The 27,194-nt window shown below is 39.5% G+C and overlaps 1 protein-coding gene across 1 annotated transcript; it reads left to right on the top strand.

Annotated features, from left to right (window-relative positions):
• The first annotated feature begins 861 nt into the window (after positions 1-861).
• On the top strand, positions 862-25,615 carry HTR7 (5-hydroxytryptamine receptor 7). Its single transcript, XM_068399607.1, is given in 2 exon segments — positions 862-1,388; positions 24,821-25,615. Coding segments are annotated over 2 exon segments (1,278 nt in total). The 3' UTR covers positions 25,572-25,615.
• The last annotated feature ends 1,579 nt before the right edge of the window (positions 25,616-27,194 follow it).

The raw sequence follows: 27,194 nt of genomic DNA, 5'->3' as shown, positions 1-27,194 counted from the left end.
TAGATCTTACAAGAGCAGCCACTATTAACTCTCCAAGCAGCAGCCGGGGTCCTGCCGGACCCCAATCTGTCAGCACGATAGCAGAGACAGAGGCACTCTGCCCCAGCCGATCTCGACGCAGGGCTGCAGCGGAGCAAGCACGCCCAGAGGCTCCCATCCCGTCTCCGACCGGAGCCCGCGGTCGCTTCTGCTCGAGGCGCGTCCACCCCCCCGCAGCTTCCGGGGTGCGATATATCTATATCTATATCTATATCTATATCTATATCTATATCTATATCTATATCTATATCTATATCTATATCTATATCTATCTATATCTATATCTATATCTATATCTATGTATCTATATAGGGGGGTTCCCGAAGTGCCCCCCGCGTGGGGCGGCCGCGGAGGAGAAGCCGGAGGAGAAGCCGGCGCCCGAGGCCGCAGCGCACACGGGCTCTGGTGAAGGGGCGCTCCCCAAAGCCGCCGCTCAGCGGGGGAGGAGGGCTCGGGGGGGCGGAGCGGCTCCCACCCGTCCTCCGCCGCCGTCGGAGCAAAGCAGCCGCGGGTGGGAGCGGGCGGTGGGCGCGGGTGGGCGAGGAGCTGCCGCCACCCCCGCCCGCCCGCGCCTCTCTCTCCCCGCGGGCTGGGGGCGATGACGCCGCGCCCACCCCCCGGCTGCCCGGGGAGCGCCGTGGGCGAGCCCGGCGGCTCCGGGGGAAGTTGAAGGTTGGCCCCCCCCCGGGCCGCTCCGCCGGCTGCGAGGGGGCGGGCGGCGCCGGGTGACCGAGGAGGAGCCCGAGCATTAGCCCAAGCACTCCGGACAGCGGGGAGAGCCGGCGAGCGGGCGGAGGGGCTTCATGGGCAGCTCACGCCGACATGGTCCTCGCCCTCAACGGCAGTCACCTCTAAGGTAACCTCCGGCCCCTGGTCCTGGAGGACCCGCGGGCACTGAGCGGCGGGAGGATGATCGCCGGCTCCTGGCCCCCGCGCAGCCTGGCAAAGCTCGGCCCGTCGCCCCCCCCGTCGGCGCTGCCCACGGCGAGCCCCCTCCCCGCCAATGACTCCCAGTGCGGGGAGCAGATCCTCAGCTACGGCAACGTGCAGAAATTTGTCATCGGGGCCGTCCTCTCCCTCATCACCCTGCTGACCATCGCCGGCAACTGCCTGGTGGTCATCTCCGTCTGCTTCGTGAAGAAGCTGCGGCAGCCCTCCAACTATCTCATCGTCTCGCTGGCCCTGGCCGACCTCTCGGTGGCCCTGGCCGTCATGCCTTTCGTCAGCGTGACCGACCTCATCGGCGGCGAGTGGATCTTCGGGCGCCTCTTCTGCAACGTCTTCATCGCCATGGATGTCATGTGCTGCACGGCCTCCATCATGACTCTCTGCGTGATAAGCATCGACAGGTGAGACAGCCGGCGGCCCGCGGTCCGCCCTGCCCTCCCGCCGCTCCCCGGGCACCGGGGACCGGCCCCGCACCGGGGACCGAGGGTGGCCGCCGGCGTCGGGGACCTGCCGGGAGCGGTTCCACCGAGGGTCTCTTCTGTCGCCACCGGGTCCCTGGGAAATGAGCTGTAGACAAGGCAGAAGCGCGGAGGGAGGCAGAGCGAGCCTTGCAGCCGCTCCGCTCCCACGGGCACCGCCGGAGCCGTGCGTGCTGCTGCCCGCTGTCCCAGCCCGGGTGCCTGGCTACCCCTCTGGGTAACTTCCCTGCTGTCATTGCACTGTCAAAGCGTCAGAACAAAGCCGGAGCTAAAATGTATACGTTTACTGTGTCTCTTTACAAATAGCGGGGCATCATTTACAGCCACTTTAAAATTTGCAACGTCTTTAAAGTGCCTTATACCACGGCTAGGTTTGAGCTGATTGTTCCAAAGCTGGTGACAAAGTCACTCACTGAGTTCAGTCGAGTTTTACTAGATCAGAGCAAGCTCAGGGATTATAGCTGATTAGGGTTGGATCATTATTCTAGTACAATCCCAGCATAGCTCCATTTTGACTGACAGAACCATTTTCGACAAATAACCTTTTGTTTGAAGGAAAAATTGCTTTCAAATATTTGCTTTTTTTTTGTTTTAAAATTTCTTTGCCCTCTTAAAAACCAAGTTATGCTCATTGACATGTAGCTTCTTCCAAAAGATACAGGCACTGGGGCAAAAAGGAGGTGTATACAGGCTGCAGAAGAGGATCTTAGGCATTCGTTTCTGATGTTAAGCTCTCACATTTGGCCATGTTTAAGCTCTCCTCTGCAGAGGGAGGCTGACAGATTCATTTATTCCATGCAGGTCCCATTCTAAAAAAGTTACAGCCTGTAACTTCCCTCTTCCACAGCCTAAAACCTGTGCTGAGAATTTTAGCATCTAGAGGGAGACTCTCTTCATTGCAACTCAGCACAATTAGTAGAAATTGAAGAGCCTCGTAACAAGACTGTAGAATTAGTTTATCGTGAGGTCTGATATCCAACAGCAGCCTTGACTGTCCACTTCGGAAAGTTTTGGGAGAGAACTCTGCATTACGTTTCTGAAAAGAAACAGTCTTTCAAAGAGTTTCCCACAATAACCAGAGATTGTTTCATGCCAAGGAGCATCACAGTTTACGCTAATTTCAAAACTTCAGTATTTGTATAAGCTTCCCCTGCTCCAATGCTCTGTATTTTGTGACTTCTGTAACGGCTAGCAGTTATCTGAATGCTGAAAAGCATCTCGTAGCAATGAAATCCACATACAGACTTTGACTGAGTATCAAAGGGTGGGTTTTTTTGCTGTTGTTGCCTTGAAATTTGCTGTCTTTTAGCTTAATTCCAGTATCGTAAGAAAATATGAATAGGGTTATCTACCTTCCCGTCTTTATTCTCTGTTTTTCTATCCTGCCTATTTTTAAGATCAGTGATTTCATTTTTTCCACTCTCTCCACATAAAGTACTTCCATTCTTTGATTGTTCTTGGTGTTCGTCTCCGAGCTCTCCACTTCCATTTCTACTAACCTTTGAAAGACAGGTTAACATAATTAAGCTTTCTTACCCAAGTAAGGTTGTGTGACTGATTCACACTGTAGCACTGGAGTAATTTAATTGTACTCTTTTTCATTTCCTAGCTTAACATTTGAGGTCACTTCTGTATGTTGAACAGGGGTTTTGATTGAACTGGTCACAGTGATGACTGGGTCTCTTGCTGTCTTCTTCCCATCCCATGGAGACAAGCCAGCAATCCATTAGGAAAATGTCTGTACCACTTGGCAATAAAGAATTAAAAAATCTCCATTGTTTGTAATCCCATTTAAAAATAAATAATCTTACACTGTTGTAATACTGCTCAGTCAGGCCAAAGATTAGCTTGGGATGTCAACTAATCTCTGAACAGTGAATATATACAAAATATGCAAACCAGGGGAAATTATGAAAATTAAATGTGAATGATGAAATGTCACCAATGTAGCATTGATTTTAATGGTGCTATCTTACCTGCAGTTGTTCTTACACTTAGGTAGTTAGGAAAGTCTTGAATGATCACTGAGGGAGACATATCTGAAAAAATGAGTACCTCCAGATAAATTATTATATGTATGTACAGGAGCTTAGAAATCACAATGCATTAGAGGGTCAGACCATTTTCACAAGGACCATTTTTCCATGGGTTTGATGGAAACACTTGCATGTTTTATATTATCTAGGAGGAGAAGATCTCTGGTGATACAGCCCTGATTATCTCAGTGCAAAGATTACAAATAGGAGATGAACCAGGAAATCCAGAAGCAGTGGAGGAGTGAAAGAAATCCACCATCCTCCAACTTGGCCACTATCCTTGGTGCCATTTAGATACACTTAAACCTTGTAGCACAATTAAGTGGTCCTGGAGTTACGCGGGGGACATTTGTTTAGGGAAAAGGGTTAAGACAGGGCAAAAAGGAACATTTTTGAAGAATAGTTATGAATTGCACTGCCACCTGGCTCTTTAGGACAGTTTAGGAAGTCTTTGTTGTGATCCACTAAAGTCTTGCCTGAAGTGAAAGATGAGGCTGTTGCAGGCAGTGTAGAGACAGCAAATAAGTTTTATATTTTAGAATTTTCATTGTTAAACCTCTAGGTTCTTCCTGAAGCAGATATGAGAATCAGTTGAAGGTAAATGGCTGAAAGAATGTTACTATTGAATTAATCTTTTAAAGAAAAATGAGAATTTGTTACAAACTGTTAGGCAAGGTTTGTGAGTAGAGGTAATATCTTTTATTAGACAAATATAGCTGGTAAAAAAGAGGCTTTGAGGCCCTTCCAAACCAGATAAAATGAGTAAATCGAAGAGGCTTTTTGATTTGTTTCCCTTGCACAAATATGTACTACTCAGCTTGTGCCACTGAGAGCCCTGAAATGCCAGCAGCTGGCAGGCCTATTGCACAGATATTTTGCTGCACAGCCCTTCGTGGCGGATGCATTTTTCAGCTGAATTTATCAGTTGGAAAGCTCTGAAAGATGCAGATTAGCATGGAGTCTACAAATGGACTGGTTTCATTCTGTTGAAAAAAAACCCTGTCTTTTTTTCCTAGCCAGACACGTCAAGTATTTCTCTTACTTTTAAAGTTGCTTCTACTCTAAGTTGTATAAACGTTAGGACTGCACAGTATGTTAGTATGCTGTTATGGGGATCTCTAACTTTGTACAGGGTGCACAAGAAAGAAGCTAGTCTGGAAAGTTAATTTTATTATCCACAAAGAACTAAACTTGGGGAAATTAATGAGATAATGTCCATAATGATATCAAGATTTGTACTATTATGTTTTTTTTCAGATCGTATCTTTCCTTTTATTTCACAATGTGAAAACCTCCACAGATCTTTATCAGGGTGACCTGAGATGAGCATGTTATTTTTGAGGTATCTGTATCTTATTTAAGCCCCCGCTTTGGAAGAAGGCTATCTGCTTACAGGCAGGTCTGTCAGAACTAAAACAGATGTGATGGAGAGACAAGAGTATTTCTACCTTTTCAAATTTCTTAAGGATTAAACAGGCAAGACAGCTTAATACCTGGACAATCGATACTACCTTTGCTATACTTGCCATCCATGATACAAGAGGTAACTCTGGAGAAAGGCAGGAGTTACAGAGACTTTGGCAGGATAATTGTGCCTCAGTGAATAGTAGCCTCCTTTAAGCATTTCTTATTAGTGTGTTTGTTTTTTTCTCTTAAGGCTCCACTTTTCTGGTTCTGAATTATATAAATGATACCACATTTAGATTTCTTTACATTTAAGAGTGAGTGAACATTGGGAGTGAATTATGAGGGATGGATGCAAACCGTATCTTAGTGGGTGAATGAACATATAAAGGGAATTAATTGAATTTACACTGGTGGTGTTTGCCTGCTGATTCATCATGTTCTTCTGACCCAAGATAGCTACAGAAATCCTGTTTTGGAGAGTATCCACTGGATAACTGCATAAGTAGCAATTTTTAATTAAATTTAAAAATAGCTCTTTGGCTTAGAAAGTGATAAAGTAACATAACTACGCAGATACAGTTGACAAATTATAACACTTTCCCCACACCACATGAGTAATGAAACACTTTTTGGGGAACTTTTCCAGTCTGTATCTTAGCCAGCAATTCGTGAGTATTTCAGACTTCCATTAAATTGATCAGGATTTAGAATTTGTGTGCAAATGATACCAAAGTGGGCCTTTTTGTTGATCCTGAGATTTTTATACACAAGTATCAGTTCTCTCTCCCCGCATCTTTGGTATCTTTTGCCATACTCCAAGTATGTATGTGTACCTATGCTTCACCTTAGAACATGTCAGTCCCTAAAAGCTTACCCATTCCGAGTGTCCTTGGTGTATGGCTGGGAACTGAGGAGGCCTCAAAGTGCCTCACAGGAAGAACTTGGGACTAAATTTAAATAAAGACTTAAGCACTTTCAGTAGAATCCAGGTGTGAAATTCTGGCTACATCCAAAACTGATAACGTGACCTGAAAACCCTGTCAGTGATTTCCTAAGCCTGATGGCACCTAAGACCCCTGTGTGGCTTCCCATTTGGTATGATACTCTTCTGCCTTCAGGCCATGGGTGGAAAAGCCTGCGGTCTGTTCTGCCAGCCCTGCTCAGTTCCTTCAGAAAATACACGTAGAATATACATGTAGAGATAGATGATGAAAAAATCCTGTATGTAATGTATTTTGGATCTAGAATAAATATAGGCACCCACCAGCAGTGCCCCCCATGACGTTTTGTATAGTATATATATTTGCAGAGAAATAATTGAGGAATCAGGAAAAACCTGAAAGGAACTATAGGAAAAGTCTGTGATGGAGTTACTGCGATTAAGGTCTATATTGCAGAAGAAAGTTTTGGGATCAGTATGGCAGCTAATTCATAACCACCACCACCATTGCAAGAGCCATTCTTTCCATTGTTCAGCCCGATAAACAACTGTACTCTTTCTGAGTCTGTACATAACTTGTCTAGCTTACAATAGATACAGATAGCATTGGTACAGTGAAGTGGAAAAAACAGATTTGTTTTTATTCCTTTTCATATAGTTTTTCTAGTCTAGGCTAATTAGAGAACATTCCTCAAGTTGTTCTAGTTTCTTTTGGCAGACAATTTCTTGCCAAACACTTCTGCAATCTCTGTTTTATTACTTACACTGAGAAGAGGTACAACATAAATTTTTGCTCCCAGATCCTGAGATGAAGAAGTTGAATTGGAAGTTGGATGCATTAAGTAGTATAAGGCAGTGCAATGTGTCTCTCTCACCGAGAGCCAGCTCCAAAAGAGTAAATGAAGCTGGGGTGTTTTGCCGTACTGACACGATCACACTTTAGATGCTTTTCTATGGCATCCTCAGGTATCTCATCCCATGTCATGTAGGCAGCCTGCAGGAGATGAAGTTACTTACACTGTGACCTGTTCTTGGCCAAAGGAATTGCTTTTCTATATCTTTGCAGAGACATTATGCTTCATGACTAGACTGCCAGATGCACAGTAAGTAAGATGGGAGGTAGCAAATAAAAGACCTTTTATCTAACGATGGACTATTTTGTGAAGACTTAGCAACTCAGGAGTAAAGGGGGTTCTTTTACCACCAAAATGAGTGGAAGTTTTGTCCTTCTGCAGTGGGAACAGGCATAAGATCTGAAGTTTGGTAGGTGTGTCTTGTGGCTGCACAGTAGAGGCTGACAAAGTTTGGGAAGCTAGAAGACGTTACAGAAAATCTGTAGATTGATTATTCTATTGCTGTTACATACTGGATGAGCTTAAGTAGTGTTACTGAAAGGGAGTCATGAAGCATGGAGATGCAAGATAATCTAGAGGTGGCAGTGAAAAGGTCACTGCAATTGGTAGTGTTCCAAGGTATGCATGAATGGGGAATTACAGTTCAGTCAGTACCAGGAGATTTACAATTACACCACACTTACGTGAATGCCTTGTCTTGAAATTGGCTTGTTGCATTTTTCCCATTTGAAACATATCTTCTGTTTGCTCCTACCAGGGTTTAACACTGGATGAGTTCTCAGAAGTGATTTTTGGGTCTCTAATTCTTGGGGGCTCATCCAGACGTTTCAAAGGAGCCTGATAGTCAGAGGTAAGGGAACATTAATTCACATTTTTGCCAAGCAGGGGATTCTGGAGACATTTAAAAAGTGATTTTTTTCCTGTCAAGATCACAAAAATAGTTTCCATAAATGAGGTTGGATTTGCTTCAAGATTCACAGGAAAAATACAATTCTAGAAACACTCCTCTTAGTTTTTGAAGGGGGCTTTTAGAAATATCTCCTAATATAAATCACAAAAATACAAATACATATCATACTGGCATGATGATGTAGTGTAACCTGTCTACACTAGTATCAAACTATATTTTCCTAGAGTGTTTTTCTTGAACTGAATGAATATCATAGAATGAAACATCAAAGCATTTGTAGTCATTATACCGTGTTTGAAACAAGACTACTATATCACTGGTAACATGCTTTCACAACCTTCTAGAGGAACAGAAATTAATCAAGAAACTTACTTTCACTTTTCTGGAATAATTTTATCTGAAACTTATTTATAAAAATCCCTATGAATTATATAAGGAGAATATCTTATTTCTTTAAGAGAAATCTACTATTATTTTTAATATTGTTGAGTTTGAAACATTTTATCAGAAACATTTGTGGCAACTTTTGAAACAGAACATTCCATTTTATCTGCAGTTGATATTGTACACATGGCGCTGTCTTCAGCTACAAACACCTCTTTTTCTTTCCCTCAGTATATCAAACAAAGATCTGGTCCTTCCTCTGTGGACTAGAAAATCTGAAGAAAAAGCTGGCCGTTATAGGTCTTGCATGAGTTTGAGAAACAGTTGAGTCTGCCAAGGGGCAGTTATCGTATAACAAAGATTGGGGAGTGAAATTACAAGTTCTGATGTCTGAGTTTACCAAGCACGAGCATCACAGAGCAATGCTCACTGCAGTTCTGTCCTAATGGTCACTAAGGCGAGGATAGTATCTTTCAGCTGGAAAGCTTACAAGTTTTAGTTTTTCATGTTGCACTGAACAGCCAACTATTTCTAAAGGATTGATTCATATCCATTTCTATCCTTATGCATACTGAAGATAAAAAAAACAGCTGAGATTTTTTTAGCAAACTCTTACTACAAAGGTTAAGTTTTCCTTTCCAAAAGATACCAGTAATTAAATATGTCATGGGGAAAACTTGTTTCTGTTCTGTTTGAACTAATTTAACAAAATTAAAGAATGCAGCAACTTTCATTTTCTTCTTGTACCTTGCTGTTTACTCAGGAGGCTTTATATAGAACAACTAAATTATCTGATACATATGAGTGGTTCTGTACATATCAGCATGTATGCAAATCAGGCAGTGATTCACCTCTAACAGTAAACAAGTTTTTTAGGTAATGTACAGACAAGAAAGAAATTTCTAATAGTGTCAGCTGTTCTAACAACACACAGAACTGATATGTACAGGGAAATCAAGTCAGTACTGAGTATATTCTGTCTTTATCCTGGCCTCTGCTATCAAATTGTGAGCTAGCAGAAGAGACCTCTGAGGGGGAGGTAATATCATCATGGACAGCTTTTTCACTGCAAAATGGTCACAATTGTTCAAAAAAAAAACCAACCCAAAACACAAAACCATGGAGAGATGTTACAAAAATAACTTTTTTTAAAGAAAGGAGATATCAGGTCTATTCTTAGAGGTACATTGTGTCTTGATGAAAAAGCTGGCAGCAAAGTTTTTTCCTGAGCTATATCAAGGAAATGGGTGGTTTTTTGGTACTGTCAAAAACTTGAAACCAAGTTTTTTAGCTTGTGGAATTGTAAGTTAAAAATATAACCACAAGGAAAGTTCGTTATCCATTTTTGTTTACAGTTTTTTATGTTCCTTTAAGGAGACTGTGGGAAGTGGAAGTAGAGCCATATGAAAGGTAACACTTTTCTCACGTTGGGAGCTGTTTGTCCTGCAGGGTGTAGCAGGTTGAGGAACAAGCAGCAGCTTGCCGCGTATTTAAAGTGTTGGAAAAACTGCTCAGGGACCAAGGCAGACTGGGCAGAGTTTGTTGTATCTCAGACATTCACTGAGTTGGGTAAAATCAGAACTGGAAGAAAAGGCTTGCCTCCAAGGGCACCGTTTTTGTGGGAGAATTGTGTACAAACCTTCTTACTTCTAACTCACCATGTGCTGATTTTTCTGTATTTAAACAGATCAAATTTCTAGTTTTCATTTAAATAAACTTTGACTTTTTTTCAGTTGAAAACTCTCCAGTCTTTTGGGGACAGTTTGTTTATTGGAGATCTAGGCAGACACATCATGAGTTCTCCTCCCAAGGACCTGGCATGCAGCTGTGCCACCTTCACTCCTACTGAAGAATACTGATCCGTAACCTTGCTGGCATTGGAATCGTAATTTCTCATCAGCTATACAAGTACCTGCAATCAGAGATATGGCCTATTGCTGCTCTATCTGAGCCACAGATACAGAGCTTTTTTTAAATACACTATTTATAAACTGTTAGCTTTTCATGAGAGATGTGTTAGAGACTAGGGACAATGTATTTCAACATATGATTTTCAGGTCTCACAAAAGGGACACAAAAGGTAACTCCAAAAAAAAACCAAGTCTGTTGTCAGTAGTGTGAATTTACTAGTGAGAGGACTGTTCCCATACTAGAAAATGTAGGGATTTGTGAATCAAAGTAAAGAATACTGGCCTAGAAGATTTACACTAATAACAGGTATTTAGAAATTGGCAATAGGCATAAAAATTAGAAGGTGGAAATGGAAGGCATAAGCTCAGATAACAGAAGTATATCCTATCACTGGAATGGGCTGCCCAGGGAGGTGGTGGAGTCACCATCTCTGGATGTGTTTAAGAAAAGACTGGACATGGCACCTAGTGCCATGGTCTAGTTGACATGGTGGTGTCAGGGCAATGGTTGGACTCGATGATCCCAGAGGTCTCTTCTAACCTGGTTGATTCTGTGATTCTGTGATTTGCAACATAGAATCATAGAATAGTTTTGGTTGGAAAGGACCTTTAAGGTCATCAAGTCAACATAGCTGTCATCATGAATACAAACCATGAAAACATGTTGTGATTGTCATGAAATATTTCAGATACATAGTACTATTTGCCAAAATAATTTTGTGTAAACAGTTCTTCACGTGGGTTGTTAAATTTTGTTTATTTGTTGTAGAAGTCAATATTTAACAAATAGTTGAAATACTATATCCCTGAACAAAGTCAGTGTGTTGTCTGTCCACAAAGTACTTGGAAATATTTATATGCATGACCCAAAACAGCTGCTGACAAGATGCAAAGCTTTTCTTCAATAAGATATTTTGATGCTAAAAATAATACAGCTTTGGCTCTAAAGACTTAATTTTTGCATTGTTATGTTCTGCAGTATCCCTTTTATCTTAAGAGTCTGCATTCAGAGACCCACTTCTTAGCACAAGCAGTTTTAGCAACAGTACCAATTGTAGTCTCTCAAGAGTCTATTGTCCCATATTAAAAAGCTATTTTTGCTAAATAAGTTTGGTTATTAGCAGAACATAAGCTTTATTTTTTCAAAAATAACTGAAATTAAAATAGCATAGTGGACTGTTTGCCTGTGAATTAAACAACACAAGAAGGAGGTTAACATTTCCAAAGCCTGTTACTTAACATGAAGCTTCTACACTGCTGCCTAAGTGTTGAAATAAATATCCCAAACAACTGCAGTTTGCAGTGAGCCCCTTCGGATGTCCATAGGCTAGCTGTGGTGATTCATCCCGCACTGATGCCAAAGGTCTGCTTCTAAATTCAAATGCATGTTTGAAGTTATTAGCCTGGCAATGAGAACTAATATTATTGGAAGCTGTAGGCACAACAATAAACTTCAGGCATTTTAGTCTTTATCTACACAAAGTTGATGCCACCACATCTCAGAAGAACCTTAGAGTTGCCAGCTTGCTGCTGAGAAAAGCAAAGGAAAGACATACTCACTGAGAGATGAGAAGGGCTTCCTTCTGCTGATCCCACTTATTTCACTGCTTTCGTGTGTGGTGTAGCATCTGTAAAATGAACAGAAAAAGAGAGGTCTGAGATCCCTCATAATCTGCAAATCCAGCTATGTTTGAAGGCTTTGGAGGAGGAGATCATCTGTCATCAATTGTATCTATTTCTGGTTTAGCATAAAGGTATAACTCTAAATTCTGGTGAACATGAAAAAGCATTGTAAAAGAATTGTGACCCACACACACTGAGCTGGACAAAGTCATTTATGGATAACCAGTATTGAATCTGGCCGCAAATTTTGTCATTCTGTACAGAAAGCCCAGGGGAAGAGGGCCAGAACCTCCTTCCTTGACAGGAAAAAAGCAAAGGGTTTATTCTGTAGGTTGAATGTACTATGATTTCATGCCTGTGAAGTTGATGGTAGCAGTTTGTGTTGTGTTGAAATCTTTTCTATATTTTAAATATATTAGCATTGTGGATTTTGCATGATTTTGTAAAGGAATAAAATTATGAAAAATGTTGCTGAAGGAAAAGGATATGCTGTAGTGGAAGCCGGTTGTGGGTAGGCCCTTCTTCAACAAGACAAAGAGGACACATTATCCTGGCTAATCTCCTTTTTTCAAATTTCCTATCTAGAGGTCTCTAAGCTTATTTGGAGCCACCTTTGCAGAAGTAGACCTGGTGACTTCTGAAATGGGGAGTATGAACTTCTGGATTTGGATTAATTTTTACTGAAGCAGCAAACTGGAAAAAGACAGCTACGTGGAACTGCAGCCTGGTGGGTCTGAGCAAGACCCAGGAGTTTCAAAGTATAATAGAGTGGAGGACTGGTTGGCTAGAAAGAAGTAGTGTCCATGTGGCCATTACTTTCTTCATTCCCAAACCTGCCGGTAAAAATGAATAAATAGTATGATAAATGAACGATTAAATACTGTGGCTGTGAAGGGGTGAACGTACAGTTTTACCTACTGCAATTTGGGTTTTGCTGCAGTTATTTTTCATCACGAGATGTTTCTCCCCTTCAACCTTCTCCTTCAGTTAAGCACCTGGGGATGTGTATTTAAGGATTCTGAGTGATTGCGAGAGGAAGAAATATTTGTAAAGTAATATTAATTTCCTACAAATGTTCTATTTCCAGTTTACCGAGAAGAGCTTGATCTGAGCAATTTATTTGAAATTAAATTCCAAAATATCACTGAATAAGACATTTTCTGAGGAGAATGACAGCAGGCAGGAGGATTACATGTGAAGGGAGAACTTGGGATCTGGTGTATAAGAATGCTGTAAATAAATATGGTAGTTAAAATGAGTGCTAAGGAAATAAATGACATATGGTTAAGAGATGTGGTAGCTACAGTAGACCTCATGTGAAAAGTATATTTTACGCTGAACTACAATGACAATATTTTAAAAATATTTTTCAGGAAAGAAGTGAAATTAAAACCCACGGTACCCACTTTCTAGGAACAGTAGGTACCTCTGGCTGACATTTCCACAGGTAATATTACAGACCCAGACTCTATACAGACTCTATTTAAGAAGCTTTGCACATCTCAAAATTTTACAAGAAAGATTTCTAATTAAACCTGCTTTAGACTTAGATTTTCCTGTTTATCTAACACAGTTTATTGATATACTGTGGTTTTTCTCCTGCTGAGCTTGGGCGAAAAAGTTAAACTTGAGGTGAACATTTACAATTTTTACATGCCTGACCCAACAGAACATAGCAAAATATTTGTGTGATTTTTGACAAATTCAGATCTGCCTTCAGGCCAATACAGCTATGGACAAAGCCAAAAATGTCCAAGTGGATTAGTTCTGTATTGAGATTCACCCATAATCACTATATAGGTGTTTGTTAGGGCTCTTGCAAAATTACTGTCATGGAGAAGCAAAGACAAGAATTTGGACCAGGTCTTCCTGCTATTTTTCCTGTCTCTTCAGAGAGAGGAAGAGAAAGAAAGGGGAGGAGAGAAGTATTCTAGAAGGGGTTATTCCTTAAGTGCTTTGTCTGTAGATATTAAGTTGTTTATATTCAAGGAAGGAAGAGAGGGGACGTAAATATCTGCACATTTAAATAGCTATTCCCTGAAGATACTTTGTTTTAATATAGTGGTATCATCAGTTCAGTGGGCTGTGGTTTTTCATTTCATTCATCACTTATGTTGTGGAAGTTTCTGAAATACTTAATTTAATTGTACTAAAGATATCAGTCATGATTTTCTACTTAAAGTTGTAGGAGGCTTTCATTTTGAAGCACCATTATAACTTTCAAAATAATTCCTTTTAAGCTGATATTTAGTATCAATCCAAGTGTGACTCATGTAGTGAAGTTGGAGAAAATCATCTTAGCCATTTCTGCTTTATGCAGTTTTTCATAGCTCTGAAATTAAGCCCCCACACATTTTAGCTGAAGCAAGGGGCACAGGAGGCCTGAGTCTTATGCCAGTATGGTGCCAGGGGACAGCCAGAGTGCTCAGATGGGCACAGGGACTTGGGGGTTCTGTGTTTTTGTGTTGTTGAATGGACATCCCTGTACTGTTTTGGCAACCTCTTCCTCCTGAGAACCATCTAAAGTCCTGGTGTCCCATCCCCAATCTGAGTCTCCACCAGTCATCCTGAGAAACTCTCCAGGCTGCCTCAGCTGCATCCACACTGGCACCCTCCCACGTGCATCTTCAGACACTTCAGTACCGTCTCTGAAAGTCCTCCTAGAGTTTGCTCTGGTTTCAACTTGTTTGTAGCACATACATCCTGGGACCCACCTTGCTGCCAGATACAAAGCGGTCATCTGGTGTGTATGTGCGCATGTGCCTGCACACACACGAGGAGAGAACACAGTAGACTGATAGATTAGCCAAAAGATAGACACATCAGCCTGCCTCATTGCTCACCTAAGGAATGTTTGTGCTGGTGTCTGGCAGAGTACAGAACTGAAAAAAAAAAACATTGCAATTTTTATTACAGCCTACTTGAATGCTTCCACAGAACAGGATAGTCGCAAGACTGAGGCATGTCTGGTGGTTGTCTTCTGGCATGTCTCCTCTGGCCTGGCTGAAGGACTGCTCTTTGCCACAGGACAGCACTAGTCAGGGTATGGGAGGGTGAGAGATCTGAGCTGCTTTAATAAGTTGTGAGTTTGAGAACTAAAACCCTTTCTGAATGTGGGGGCAGGGGAGGGAATAATATGTTAGAAGTACCACAGACATTGGCAAAAACCTTAAATCTTCATTGGCTTTGACAATACGCCTCGGTGTGAGAGACGAGAGGGGTAGGATGGGGGAAACCTGAAAGAGGACAATGAGGATTTAGTATCTTTTCCAGTTCCTGATCTGCAATATGTATTCTTTTCCATTCCTCTGTTTTCTTTTGTTCAGGAACTGCCTCTGTATAAAAGAGTGGGGATTTAATCTCAGCTGGTGCTTCAAGAAACCACATCCACGGTTAAAGTTTTCTCCCCCACAGCAAGGGCAAAGCAGCAAATAAACCTTTTCCTATCAGTAAATATCAGCTGTATGGAGTGCTTCTGCCTATCAGCTGGCCAGCTTGGGTTATCCTGATGACATCCAACTCTTCTGTTTTTCTGTAGTGCTTAGCCCATAGGATCAAATTAAGTCCAGGGACTTGAACCTTATCTTCACTTATATAGGTGGCTCAGGCCAATGAGCAAACAGATCATCTAAGGCTGTAAATCCTCTAAACATGAAGGCATTCAGCACAAGATCATGGCTCATGCCTGTCTTCTGTCAGACTGTGTAATTGCCAGGATGACAGTGAGGTTTATTGTGCAGGAGATAGAAATGTTTAGGAGTAAGGATCAGAACATGAGATTAACTGCTCAGGAACTAAGGCCATCATAAAGATTACTCTCAGTGCTTAGGCATTCCTCCCCAATTTCTTTATTATAATGAAGAAAGAACAGAGCTATGCCATTTCTCTTCCAGTGCCTTACCACCATCCAGTGGTCCTATCCTTCCTCCCATCCATTCACTTGCTGTTTCAGATTCTCTACACTGATAAAAGGAGGACAAACATAAGTAACTCCTGGTACGTCTCTGTCTTTTCCCTCTTAAGCCCCATGTAGCACCATTAAGAAACATTTCAAGTCAAGCCTTATCCCTCCTCAGCAGCTTTTGAACTCTATGCATTCATGCTCAAGGTTTCTTCTGCTGCTTCTCAAGGTCACTGCCAGGGCTTCCTCTTTCCAGTCATGGCAAATCATTTACTTGTCATCCTCAGATTCGTTTTACCTTTTCAGACTTAACCAGTTCTCCTTTACCATACAAAAGGCCTATGAGATAAAACCTCTTTCCCTACCTTTGTTCCAACCTGAACTACTTCTTTACTGCACACCCAGTCTGAAACAAATGTTGCAGCACAACCAGACAGGAAAAAATGAGAATGTGTTTTCTCTTTAATTATTCTCTAGAGCAAAGCTTTCCTTAGCCTAGTCTTCTCAGATAGTATCAGAGGGCTAAAATAACCTCTTTGCTCTCTCGAAAAGGGGCCAGGCATTTTATAATAACTTAATAAAATGAGAGACCATATCATACACATAAAGATGAAAAAATAGTCATGTAAGACATATAAGACAGTCTACATGTAATTAGATAATAGGTACAAAAGTTGACATGATGCAAATGCACTGCATTTGTTTCTATGATTCTAAAATATTTTGAAATAATAAAAAGGCACTTAATGTGGAATAAACTGAAATGTGAATTTTAAACAAATAGTGTTTTCTGATATAAATCACCTTATTGAATAGAGCAACAAGCAGCCATTTTTGAAGATGTTTTGCTTTTCTTTTTTCTCCTTGATTGATGAAGTGGCTTAACAACTAGTGTAAATTGTACCATAGGGTATGAAGCTGTAAGAGTGTAGGAGGGCCTGGCCTTCAGGGCTTGCGAAGCAGTTTGCGTGTATACTATGATAAAGTCAATGAAAAATTTTTCAGTGAAGAGAGAATTGCTTAAAAAGCCTGAGGGGCACTTTTGTAGGGAATATTCCTGAAATGTTAGTAATATGTATTGTGAATTGTACTTTATCATATATTTTGATTAACACAATTTTTTACTTTTGAAAAGAAATAAAAACTTAGGAAGAGCCTTTAGGTTCTCTTCTTACTTCTTCCACTATTGCTTGCTTATTATCACTAGGAAAAAATTAGAACATTATTAAATAAAGGGAACTTGCAAATCTATGGGGGGACAAAACGGCGGAATTGAGTAGTGTGTCCCTTGGCAGAGTTACGCATTTTCTTTTAGAAAAGCATGGAATTATTTTTATTTTCCCTCAACCTTGCACATGGTTGAACACTGTAAAGAAAAATGGATTCTTAATACGTGTGACTTGCCCAGATTTAGAGAGCTTTTGAAGTGTTACAGATCATCTATCAAGAAGTGAGGTGAGAAGTACTTTTGAGCTCTGTATATAATTAATCCTATTGCACTCTGTAAGCAAACTACACTTATATACAGGAAACCAGAGATGATGAAACCCACAAAGTTGGACTTCGGACATTTTGAAAAAGTTTAAAAACAGGAAGTCTTCTATTACAGCATGCAATTTCATTCTAAATATTTCTTTGCCAAAGCCGTTTCAGTTTCAAATGCATCCAGGTTCTAGGAGTCTGGTGAAGGATGGAATGGGCTGAAATCCATTTCCCTTCTTATGCTTCCTACTTTATGTCATTAGCAAAGATAGAAAAAAAGAAAATATACAGGTACTGTTGTCTTGAAAGGTAGTTAATAAGAGTGTTTAGTCTAGAATATAAAATATTTATTTTGGTAATTGCAAAACATTGGTTAGGAAATACATATTATCTAACATTGAGGCAGTGTTGCAAGATAAACATCAGCAACTACCTGTTGGGACCTTCTCTTCCAGACAGTATATCATTTGCAGTGCAAAACCAAAGGCTACCGAACTGTTTTGTCAGGAAGCTAAGAACAAGGCAGTTACTGGTGACGAGTACTTCGACAATCATGCAGAGGGAAAATTAAAGGCAAAGGGTGAGGACGGGTAAAAGAAATTTGCTGAGGTCTGAAAGGAAAGAGGAATATGATTTCAGAAATTATGACTAAGATAATAGAAGTTGAATGGAAAGACATTGCAGATCTCTTTCTGGCAGTAGAGTTATGTATTTCTCAGAATGAGAGCAGAATACATTCCCCCATCTCTGGGATGGATGTCTTAGATCAGTAGGCAAAAACGAAGAGGAAAAAATACAGAGCTAAGAGAGAAATAGAAATAAAGCAGGGCAAGAAGGTGAAGTAAAAATAGAATGAGCGAAATAAAAGAATGAAAAATGAGATAAAATAAGTAAGAAAAATATGAAGCTGTAAAGTTAGGCAATATAAGAGGAAGAAAGTCCATGAAAGTACAGGGAAACTGGGAGAAATGTAAGAGAAGAAAACATAATCTTCTACTATGCAAATTATATTCCTTTAGAATGAACAGATATTTAATTTTGATTGACTTAATCCTCCCCCACTGCCAGGAAAGCCTACACTTCTTGGGCTCCATCAAAAATAAGCCCCTACAATGATTTTTGAGAAAAAGAAAAATCAAGTCAGAATATTTACTATGTACAATAAAAGTATAGTACTGTATTCAACATGTACCCACTGTAATGGTGGGAATGAATGTCTTCCTTTGTAGAGATAATATTTTTATAGGAAATACATTTAATTGAGAGCAAGAAGGGGAATAATGGAAAGTGTTAACCTTGCTGAAAGCAAACCAAATATTTCGTTCTCCTTCTTGCACGTATCAAAGTTAAAGTATCACTGTTTCAATAATAAGAATAATGCTGAAGTTGTATAAAATGCGAAGCATAAGCATCTAAAACAGTAGATACCAAAACATACATATAAGATCTTTCATTTTACTGCATTCAACATTGACTGAGAAGGAAGAAGTAGAGCTTTAACTTTTTCTAGCAAATACCATTAAGAATTGGAAGCTAGCCACTGCGCTAAGACTTTTTATAAACTATGTACTAATTCACTACATAGAAAAGATGCAACTTTTAACTAGATATAACACAGAACCAGTTGAACAAAATCTTCTTTTCTCCACTGAGTAATGGTTTGGTTTTGTTAGTTCTGCTGTCTCACTCTAACATTGCACAATATTTAATGTTTAGGTTTTAAAGTGATCTAATTTATATTCTGAAAGCTATCATAGATGCAACGAAATCGGTCACTTTGTTTACTTCTAGAAAGGAGAAAAGTATTTATTTTACGGCCTTTGAAATATCCTCCCCTTCCCAGACAACAAACTGGCAGTTATCACAATGTGATTATGAGGCCAGTCTGTATTACAAAACGGCAGGTGTCAATTCTGTCATACAATAATTAACAAGGTTACTTTTCACATTATGACACCATAGTTGTGCACTGGAATGCTCATGTCTCATCACTTAAGTCTTTTTATGTTTCTATCCCTTTACTTCCATCTCAATGACTTAAATGTGTGATGGGAATAATATTTCCCTGATAAGTTTGTATACCATATTCTATTTAAATGCAGGTCTGTGGGAAAGAACATCTCTTACTTAGTGTAAACACAATATCTTTGAAAAGAAGAGAACAATTTCTGTTAGGTGGTTTGACGTAGCCGTAGTAGAAACAATAGATTTGATAATTGTTTCAACTTATTACATTTACATTTAACTTATTGGTTAATGTATCAAAATATAGGAAAAAAATTCTAGATAGCTCACCATACTAGGGAGAATATTTCTGTACCCTGGGCAGATTTTAGGAATGGCATCGTGCTCCTATTCTTCTGAAGTGTCTCTTAATGTTACACTGAATTAAACAGAAAAATTATGGAAGATCGTGAGAGAATCACAGCCACCGAAGGAAGATCAGTAGATCAGCATCGTTCTTCCGAATAAGTTATTATTGCAGGTAAATCATTAGACAGGATTCTATAGCTGTGAGTTGGCAAAGAAACAAATACTAGGAGATATGTATTGAAGCTGAAAAGCTGCTGTATTAGAAAAAGAGCACAAAAGCAAAGAAGGAAGCATTTTTGTGTCTTTGAAAGAAAAGTTTTATGACTCTCTTAAAATATAAAAATAGGAAGAACTGAAAGAACCTCAGGTTAAACTCAACTCCTAGTCAAATAGTAAGTGATAACAGAACAGTATGTCAAGATTCCTGGTAGAAATAGTATAGCTATATATATAATCTATATAATTTCCAGTGTTGCTAGTGCTATTCCAGAGTAATCCAATCTGCTTCATAAGAGCGAAGTCAGGCAGTCAAAGATGCTAAGCTGATTCTGGAATAATTGTCTGTTAGATCAGGGTCAGTGAGTTCTGAAAAACAAATGTGGACTAATTAAAATGGAATTCTGTCTGCCTATAAAGTACTTGGAGACCAGAGACAAAGGAATTACATGTGTGTGCTTCAAAAGTGGCATAAGCAATCTTGATGTCATGGCGCATTCAATTTGTTATTGGGTTGCACAGGAGGCTTCAAAACAGTTTTAATGCTTTTAGCTGTTAGGTTTTTGATTACTCTGTGACTTTATTCACAGCGAGAAGCAAGTCCTTTTACTTTTTTTATCTTTTAGCCGTGTAACAGAAGTAATAAAGATTTTGGACACAGGATCCCAAATTGGACCATTCTATTACTATTTTCTTTCTATTGTTGAAGTTGATGTAGCTGTTAAGTCTCAGTTTGCTTTCTGAATATTTCAAAAGATGTAAGGACTAGACATATCTCAAGGTTTCCAATGCAGCTATGAACAATTCACCATTTTTACAGCTTAAATATTACAGCTATAGTTAGCTTTCTCAGAAAAAAACACAAAGAAAAGGAAACGAACTTTTCTACTGCTAAAAAAATCAGGTTCACACCATACAAAAAAAAAAAAGTCATGCCTGGCACTGCTGCTTTTTTCTTTTTAGAGGAAAAATCTGTATCTTCTTCTACATCTATAGAATTACTAATCAGTTGAGCCACAAATGGAGAGTTATTCATGTGAAGGTGTTGAGAAAGATCTTCCTGAAAAGTTCTTCTAGTAATTTATAAGTAGATGGCTATGTGAACTCACTCCAGGGTAGTGCAGATAAAGCAAACTACTTTTCACAGTTTCCTAGATTACATAATGAAATAAATATATTTCCAAGAAAAGAAACTGTATCGAACCTATCATGTTTTTAAATACAGTAACATCTAGTGGGACACAGTGGTGGTCCAGTTTCCAGTTTGACAACCACTGTGCAGGCAGTAATGTATGGCAGCCATCACAACAAGCATATAGCTAAGACAAACATAAATGGGAAGAGGGAATACAAAGAGTCGCAAAGAGAGAAAATGATGTGCCAGAAACAGACACTAGGGTCTGTGGATGCCTGTTCCCTCTGCCATATACCATTCTACTTTCTGTATATATCTTAACACTTGCTATAACATTTAGTATAGTGAGCACCCTGTAATAAGAAATGCCTTCGTGATACACAGTTCAAGTGACAACGGAGACTTTTAGCCCTGTAGGATAAAAAGTATTCTGTGTGGTCATTGTAATGCATCAGTATCAAAAAAGCCAGAATGAAAAAACCCCACAAACTGACTGCTCTCAGGAGCAGTCCAATACAGTTATAATGGTTTTACATTAAATTGTCTATAACAATTGCCTATCATTACATTGTAACAATTTAGAGGTACTGGGAAAGAATACTGGATCACAGGGAGCCAGATTTTTATTAAGGAGAAAAAAGAGGACATATTCATTTACTTTTTCTATTGTTGGCGTTTTGTGGGTCAATGTGGCAAAAGGCAATCATTCACAATAGCTGACGACAGCAGCCCACAAAGGAGGGAGGTCTTTACCCCCCACCTATATTTGAACAGAGCTCCAGAAAGAGGATGGCAAGGGATAATTCTTCCTCCCTAGAGCTGGGCACCCTGCGTGCACCTCACACCTGAATGGGACTGCAGCACAGGATTCTGATCAGGTTTCTGATCCTCCAACGGGGAAGAGGAGACACTGAAGAAATCATAAGAAACGAACACAGAATGGGGATGTGCTCCTGTGTTTACATACATTTGTTTAAAAAGAAATTTACTCTGTCCCTCACTATTTGCCTTCTGCTTGGTCTGTGTTGTCTGCTCTGATTTTGAGCTCATTGAGCAAGGGGCTCCAGATTTCAGTGATTCAGTACAAAAAAAGTTCCCATCATCTTTTTCATCGTATCCACTAGACACTAGTGCCAAGTTCTCCCTGCTCATTTTTCTCCACTCATCCACCAGACTTTCTTCTTGGAACAGCGGCAGGACCACGACTGCAGTACGTGTTGTGCTTCTTATAGTGTTGTCCAACAGTTGTTTGCTGTAGCATCCTGTGCTTTGATGTTCTTCATACAGCATCAGGCAATGCTGAATGAGAAATGCCATGACCAGTTCATAAGAAATAAGGGCCCACTTCTTTCTTGTGGGGTGATAGCTGAGATATGTGAAATGGGCTTTTTAGGGAATCTGACTTCATTCTTTCCCAGCAGTAAGGCCTCAAGGTGTTACATGTTTTTGAATGATATCTTAAGTTTAGGTTTAAGTTACCTTTAATAATTTTTTTTGGAAGGTAGTAATTAAAGATTAACCATTACAAAGCCTGTTTTTGCAATTAATCTGACACAATATGTTTGAAGTTCATAAATCTATTAAGTCTTGGAAACTCTGTAGTGTAGTTGTAGACAACAGTAGTGATTTACATTGTTTTGAAGTTGTAAGTAAGTTTTCAAGGGTAATGGATTTCATATATAGAGATAAAAAGATAAAGTTCCTTCATTTATGCCTGCTGACTTCTTTTCCCTATCGTACTACATTTAGCAAAATGGATAAGGCAGAAAGGATGCTGATGTATTGTTATGTTAATTAATGTATTTTAATTTCAAATAGTATTTTTGAAGCTGAGATAGCTTCCAAAAAAGTGGTGCCAGGGCAAAACTAATGAATTTTAATTCTTTTCAGTATACTTCTGCTTTCATAAATTCTTTTTGTTATATTCTGATGCATGAGAATGCATCAGTAGGCATTCAGAGCATGCAGCCCACAGATTTGATTTTTAGAGAAATCCGGTTTAACTTTTTTGGCTACATAATAAAGCTCACCTCATGAGTGTGTTATTTTTAATGACCAGTTGGGTAATAGCTAGAAAAATACATACTTCAGGAAGGTGGACCAACTTTTTAAAGAATTTTTTGAAACAGCGCCTTTTAAGTGAGAAGTAAGCTTTCTGCACAAAAGATGTGTTTAACTCTTTTATAGCCAAATCCTGCTATTCTCGGACAAATTTTAAGGGTGTGCCACTCTTATCCCAGAAGCGCTGCAGCTAATAACTTACCCTTGCTGCAGTTACATTACTTAGAGCAGGACGATGTATCCCTTAAGTAGTTAACTTCTGGAACTTCACCGCATTAACCCTGCTCTTCTACATCTTGGAGCACCTCAAAGAACTCTCATTTCCTTGGGAGCACGGTTAGTTTCAGCCATGGTGCTGTAAAACAGAAATCTCTGTGGACTCTACAGTATGCCCACAGCCACTGGAGCTGGTGCGGTGACTGTATTCTAATGCTGGTGGTGAGGTGCACAAGAAACGGCCTTTTTTAACGGCACGGTCGATGTATCACACTGCTCTATTCCCAGCCAATTTTAATGACTGTTCTTAGCTCGCAGCCCCACCAGGCACAGCTTCATGGGCCCAGTACTGGCCTGCTGTAATTTACTTGTGCATGCTGTTGAGAATAGGGCACAATAAACCAGTCCTGTCCTTTGTGTAACACTTGCCATAGCAGTAACATAAAATCAAGGATGTTGTTGAGAGAGATTGTTGTTACTCATCAGAGCAGATCATGAAATGATGCTTTTTTAGCCTTTCAAAACTGTAGCATACCTGAGTTCTTGTATAAAGCAGCAGCACTGGCCATAATTTACTGCATTGCAGTAAAATCAACAATGCAGTATTCTGCAGAGCCAGGAAAATACTCACATTTGATTTGGTAGGTGAGTAGAGAGAGAAAAAATGCTCCAAAAAAAAAAATTAATCATGTTACTATATTTCTTGTTTGTAACCCTCCAAAACCTTCACTGTGTAACTAAACAGTGGTACCTCTTGAAACCAAAATGTTGTTCTGAAACCTGATTTGCAACCATTTCGTTTACAAGTAGCAAAGTAAATCACACTGATTTTTCTCAAAATTCTTTCTTTTGGAGGGAGGAAAAAAAAAGAATAATTTGAGAAGTTAGTGGTAACTCATAGGTAAGTTCCTGTTGAGCAGAAATCAAATTTCAAAGTAAAAATGTTGTGTAAAAAAACCCATCCAATTCCATCTAAGAGAAACTTCCCATAGTTAGAGAGGAAATAAAAAAATCTTGTGTAGTTGAGAGTAAACACAAAGAATCTATGATTCTATAAACACAAACTTAGGATATTGCTGTCCAGCTATATGGGACAGTAGTGATATATTTTTAAGTAGAAAAAACCCCATAATTTAAGCAGTCACAGCTTAGGAAATTTAGAAGTTGTCAAGAGACTCCATTTTTTCTTCTATGAAAACTTGACATATTAAAAACATTTTTATTCTCTGTTTACAATTTGCCACCTTAAACTTAGCTTCGGGTAAAACTATGTTTTTTCCCCAGGTCTTCTTGAACTGACACTGTGATAGATTGTTATTTTGTTAAGTGAAAGTTTGAATGTTGAGTAAATGTAATTTCTTTCTAATTAAATGATAATAGAAAGAATTATTGTAGTATTGAAATAATCTACTCTTGGCATAAGTTTGCAGTTTGTTGTTGCCATCTGAAACACGAAGGTAAGAAAGACAACTCATCATCTCAGTTTAGCAGCAGGGATCTTCATAACTGTTGAATATGTAAGAAGGATGAAGATGAATACATGCTTTTTTTAACTTAACCATGCACTCAGTACAAAAAGTGGTAGGCTTTGTGGAGCGAGCGTTCATCTATACTCCAAGATTTCATAAGTTAGCCAAATAAAATTTAGGTTTTGGAATTTCCTTAATAACAAAAAAAAAATCATTATCTATATGAAGATTGCACAAATTCATTAAAATCTCAGTCCTTTGGGGCCAATGGGAGATTTCCTTCTAGAATAGAAGACCTTTTATACAGAGTATCATCACTGTAAATTTTCAAGTGAACAACACATAACTTCACAGGTTTGAAAGACATGCTAAGAGAGGATTGAAAAATGTAAAATGGAAACCTTAGCCAAAGATATTTGATTTTAGGACAGATTACTTGAAATAACTTTTATGAGTTAACCACTGCACTATATAGTAACTCTACGTTATCATTTTAGGTACCTGGGAATAACGAGACCTCTTACGTATCCTGTAAGGCAGAATGGGAAGTGTATGGCCAAAATGATCCTGTGTGTATGGCTCTTATCTGCCTCTATCACTATACCCCCGCTCTTTGGTTGGGCCCAAAATGTAAACGATGAAAAGGTTTGTTTGATCAGTCAAGACTTCGGCTACACCATTTACTCCACAGCAGTTGCATTTTATATTCCCATGTCAGTGATGCTTTTCATGTACTATCAGATTTACAAAGCTGCCAAGAGGAGTGCTGCTAAACACAAGTTTGCTGGTTTTCCGCGGACAGAAGAAATGGAAGGGATTTCTATGAATGGAGTTGTAAAACTGCACAAGGAATCTGAAGAATGTACTAATTTTTCACGACTCCTAAAGCACGACAAGAAAAACATTTCCATCTTTAAAAGAGAACAGAAAGCTGCCACTACGCTTGGGATTATTGTTGGGGCTTTCACTGTCTGCTGGCTGCCCTTCTTCCTCCTCTCAACTGCCAGGCCCTTCATCTGCGGTACAGCATGCAGCTGTATCCCACTGTGGGCTGAGAGAACATTTCTATGGTTGGGTTATGCAAACTCTCTCATTAACCCTTTTATATATGCCTTCTTCAATCGGGACCTGAGGACAACTTACCGCAACCTACTGCAATGCAGATATAGGAATATCAATCGGAAACTATCAGCTGCAGGGATGCATGAGGCTCTGAAGCTTGCAGAAAAGCCAGAATTTGTTCTGTAAGGTCACTAATCCTTTACTATGATAATTTATTGCTTTATCACGTTAGCTTTTCCCCCACAGATCCAGAAGAAGAGTTATGGAAAGAAGCAGGCTTCTTGAGCACTGTTAATGCAGTCATCAAGAAACTGGAAGGTGGCAAGGTTAATTCCTGTGCAGCCCACCAGTCCTAGTGAGCCTGGGGAAACAAGATGACCATCTAAAGAATTTGTGTGTAAGAGGAATACCAGAAAGGGAGAGGGTAAAAGGTAGCACAGAATGTCTGAGTTCCTAGCGAGGAAAGAGCGAAGTTGGCCGAACCTGTTTGTTTGGTCCTTGGCCCCAAACAGCTTTTTGAATGTTGGATGCATCTTGTATCCTAGAGATTTTTTGTTGTAATAAAGACTTGAGAATGATAAGAAGTGCAGTATAATTCATTGCTTTCCACTTTGTTGTTATAAAAATAAACCATTTAAGAAGAAGCTGGATCAGAGAACTTACATTGCTTAGAAATACTCTTTTATTATAAAAAACATATGTCCATTAAACATTAATTTACTGGATTGCCTAGAAATAAACTACTTTGTGAAATTTAATGTTGCCTTTGTGCAGCAACTATGGCACTAAAAGAATATGTTACGATTCCAGTGTGAATATAAGAGTTTGAGTAAAGTCACATGGACCAACATCTACTGCTGCATACAGTCATGCAGCACAATTAGCTGCAGTGCTGCTGTGCCAGTTACCCCAGTTAAAAGTCTTATCCTATATTGCTAACATAACAAGTATGTCTGATTACAGTCTCTTTCAGGTCTGATCTTTGTCCATCTTTTCTTTCTTTAACTCTCTTGGCTTTATCCGTTGAGCCCTTCTGTAATGCAGGTGGAGACTCTGTGTTCAAGTCTTAGTTTCTGTTGATGTATGGCTAGTCCTTGTTCCACTTCAGTAGTTAATTTATTGTCTATTTGTAAGTTTTTCTAGTTTCTTGGAATTTCTTTCCTTTCTGAAGTCAGTAAGGAAAAAATAAACTGAGGACTCGATGACATTCAGAGAAATCTGGAATTTATCCTTACAAACTGATTTTGGTCATAACTTCTGCTTAAGATGATTTAAAGCCTTATCTTTTGTAAGAATCAAGATCATTTACTGTTTCTAGTTCTAGTTGTTTCCCTCCATCACTGCAGCTCATCCAAGTATGTGATTCTGCTTTTCCTGGCTTTGGTAACAAAGCTCTTCCCTCAGTGGAACAGAGTCAAATATTATAACAATATTTTTCTTTATCACTTAAAAAATGCATTAATTATATTAATATATTAGTATTAATGTATTAATATAAAATGCACTAATTATGTAATATATTACTATAATAACAATGAAATAATAGTAAACTCATAACAACTCATAAGAACAAGAGGCTTTCTCTGGACCAAGTTTGCACTGCACACTATGTTCCAGATGAAGCACAGGGTACATTAGTGAACTAAGGCTGTTTCAGAGCTCGATCTGCTTTTCAGATATTGGGACATCGCTGAGGAGACAATGTGTTTATTATCAAATTGCCTCAGTAGCAAATCATAATTTAGGCTAACTTCTGTCCCCGGTTTCTCAAGTATGAATCCAAAATGACTTAAATTAATTCAGTGATGT

This window comes from Nyctibius grandis, chromosome 4 (genome assembly GCF_013368605.1).
Source record: "Nyctibius grandis isolate bNycGra1 chromosome 4, bNycGra1.pri, whole genome shotgun sequence".
Taxonomy (NCBI): domain Eukaryota; kingdom Metazoa; phylum Chordata; class Aves; order Nyctibiiformes; family Nyctibiidae; genus Nyctibius; species Nyctibius grandis.
Note: the sequence above shows the minus strand (reverse complement) of the source record. Positions and strands in the feature narration are given on the sequence as shown.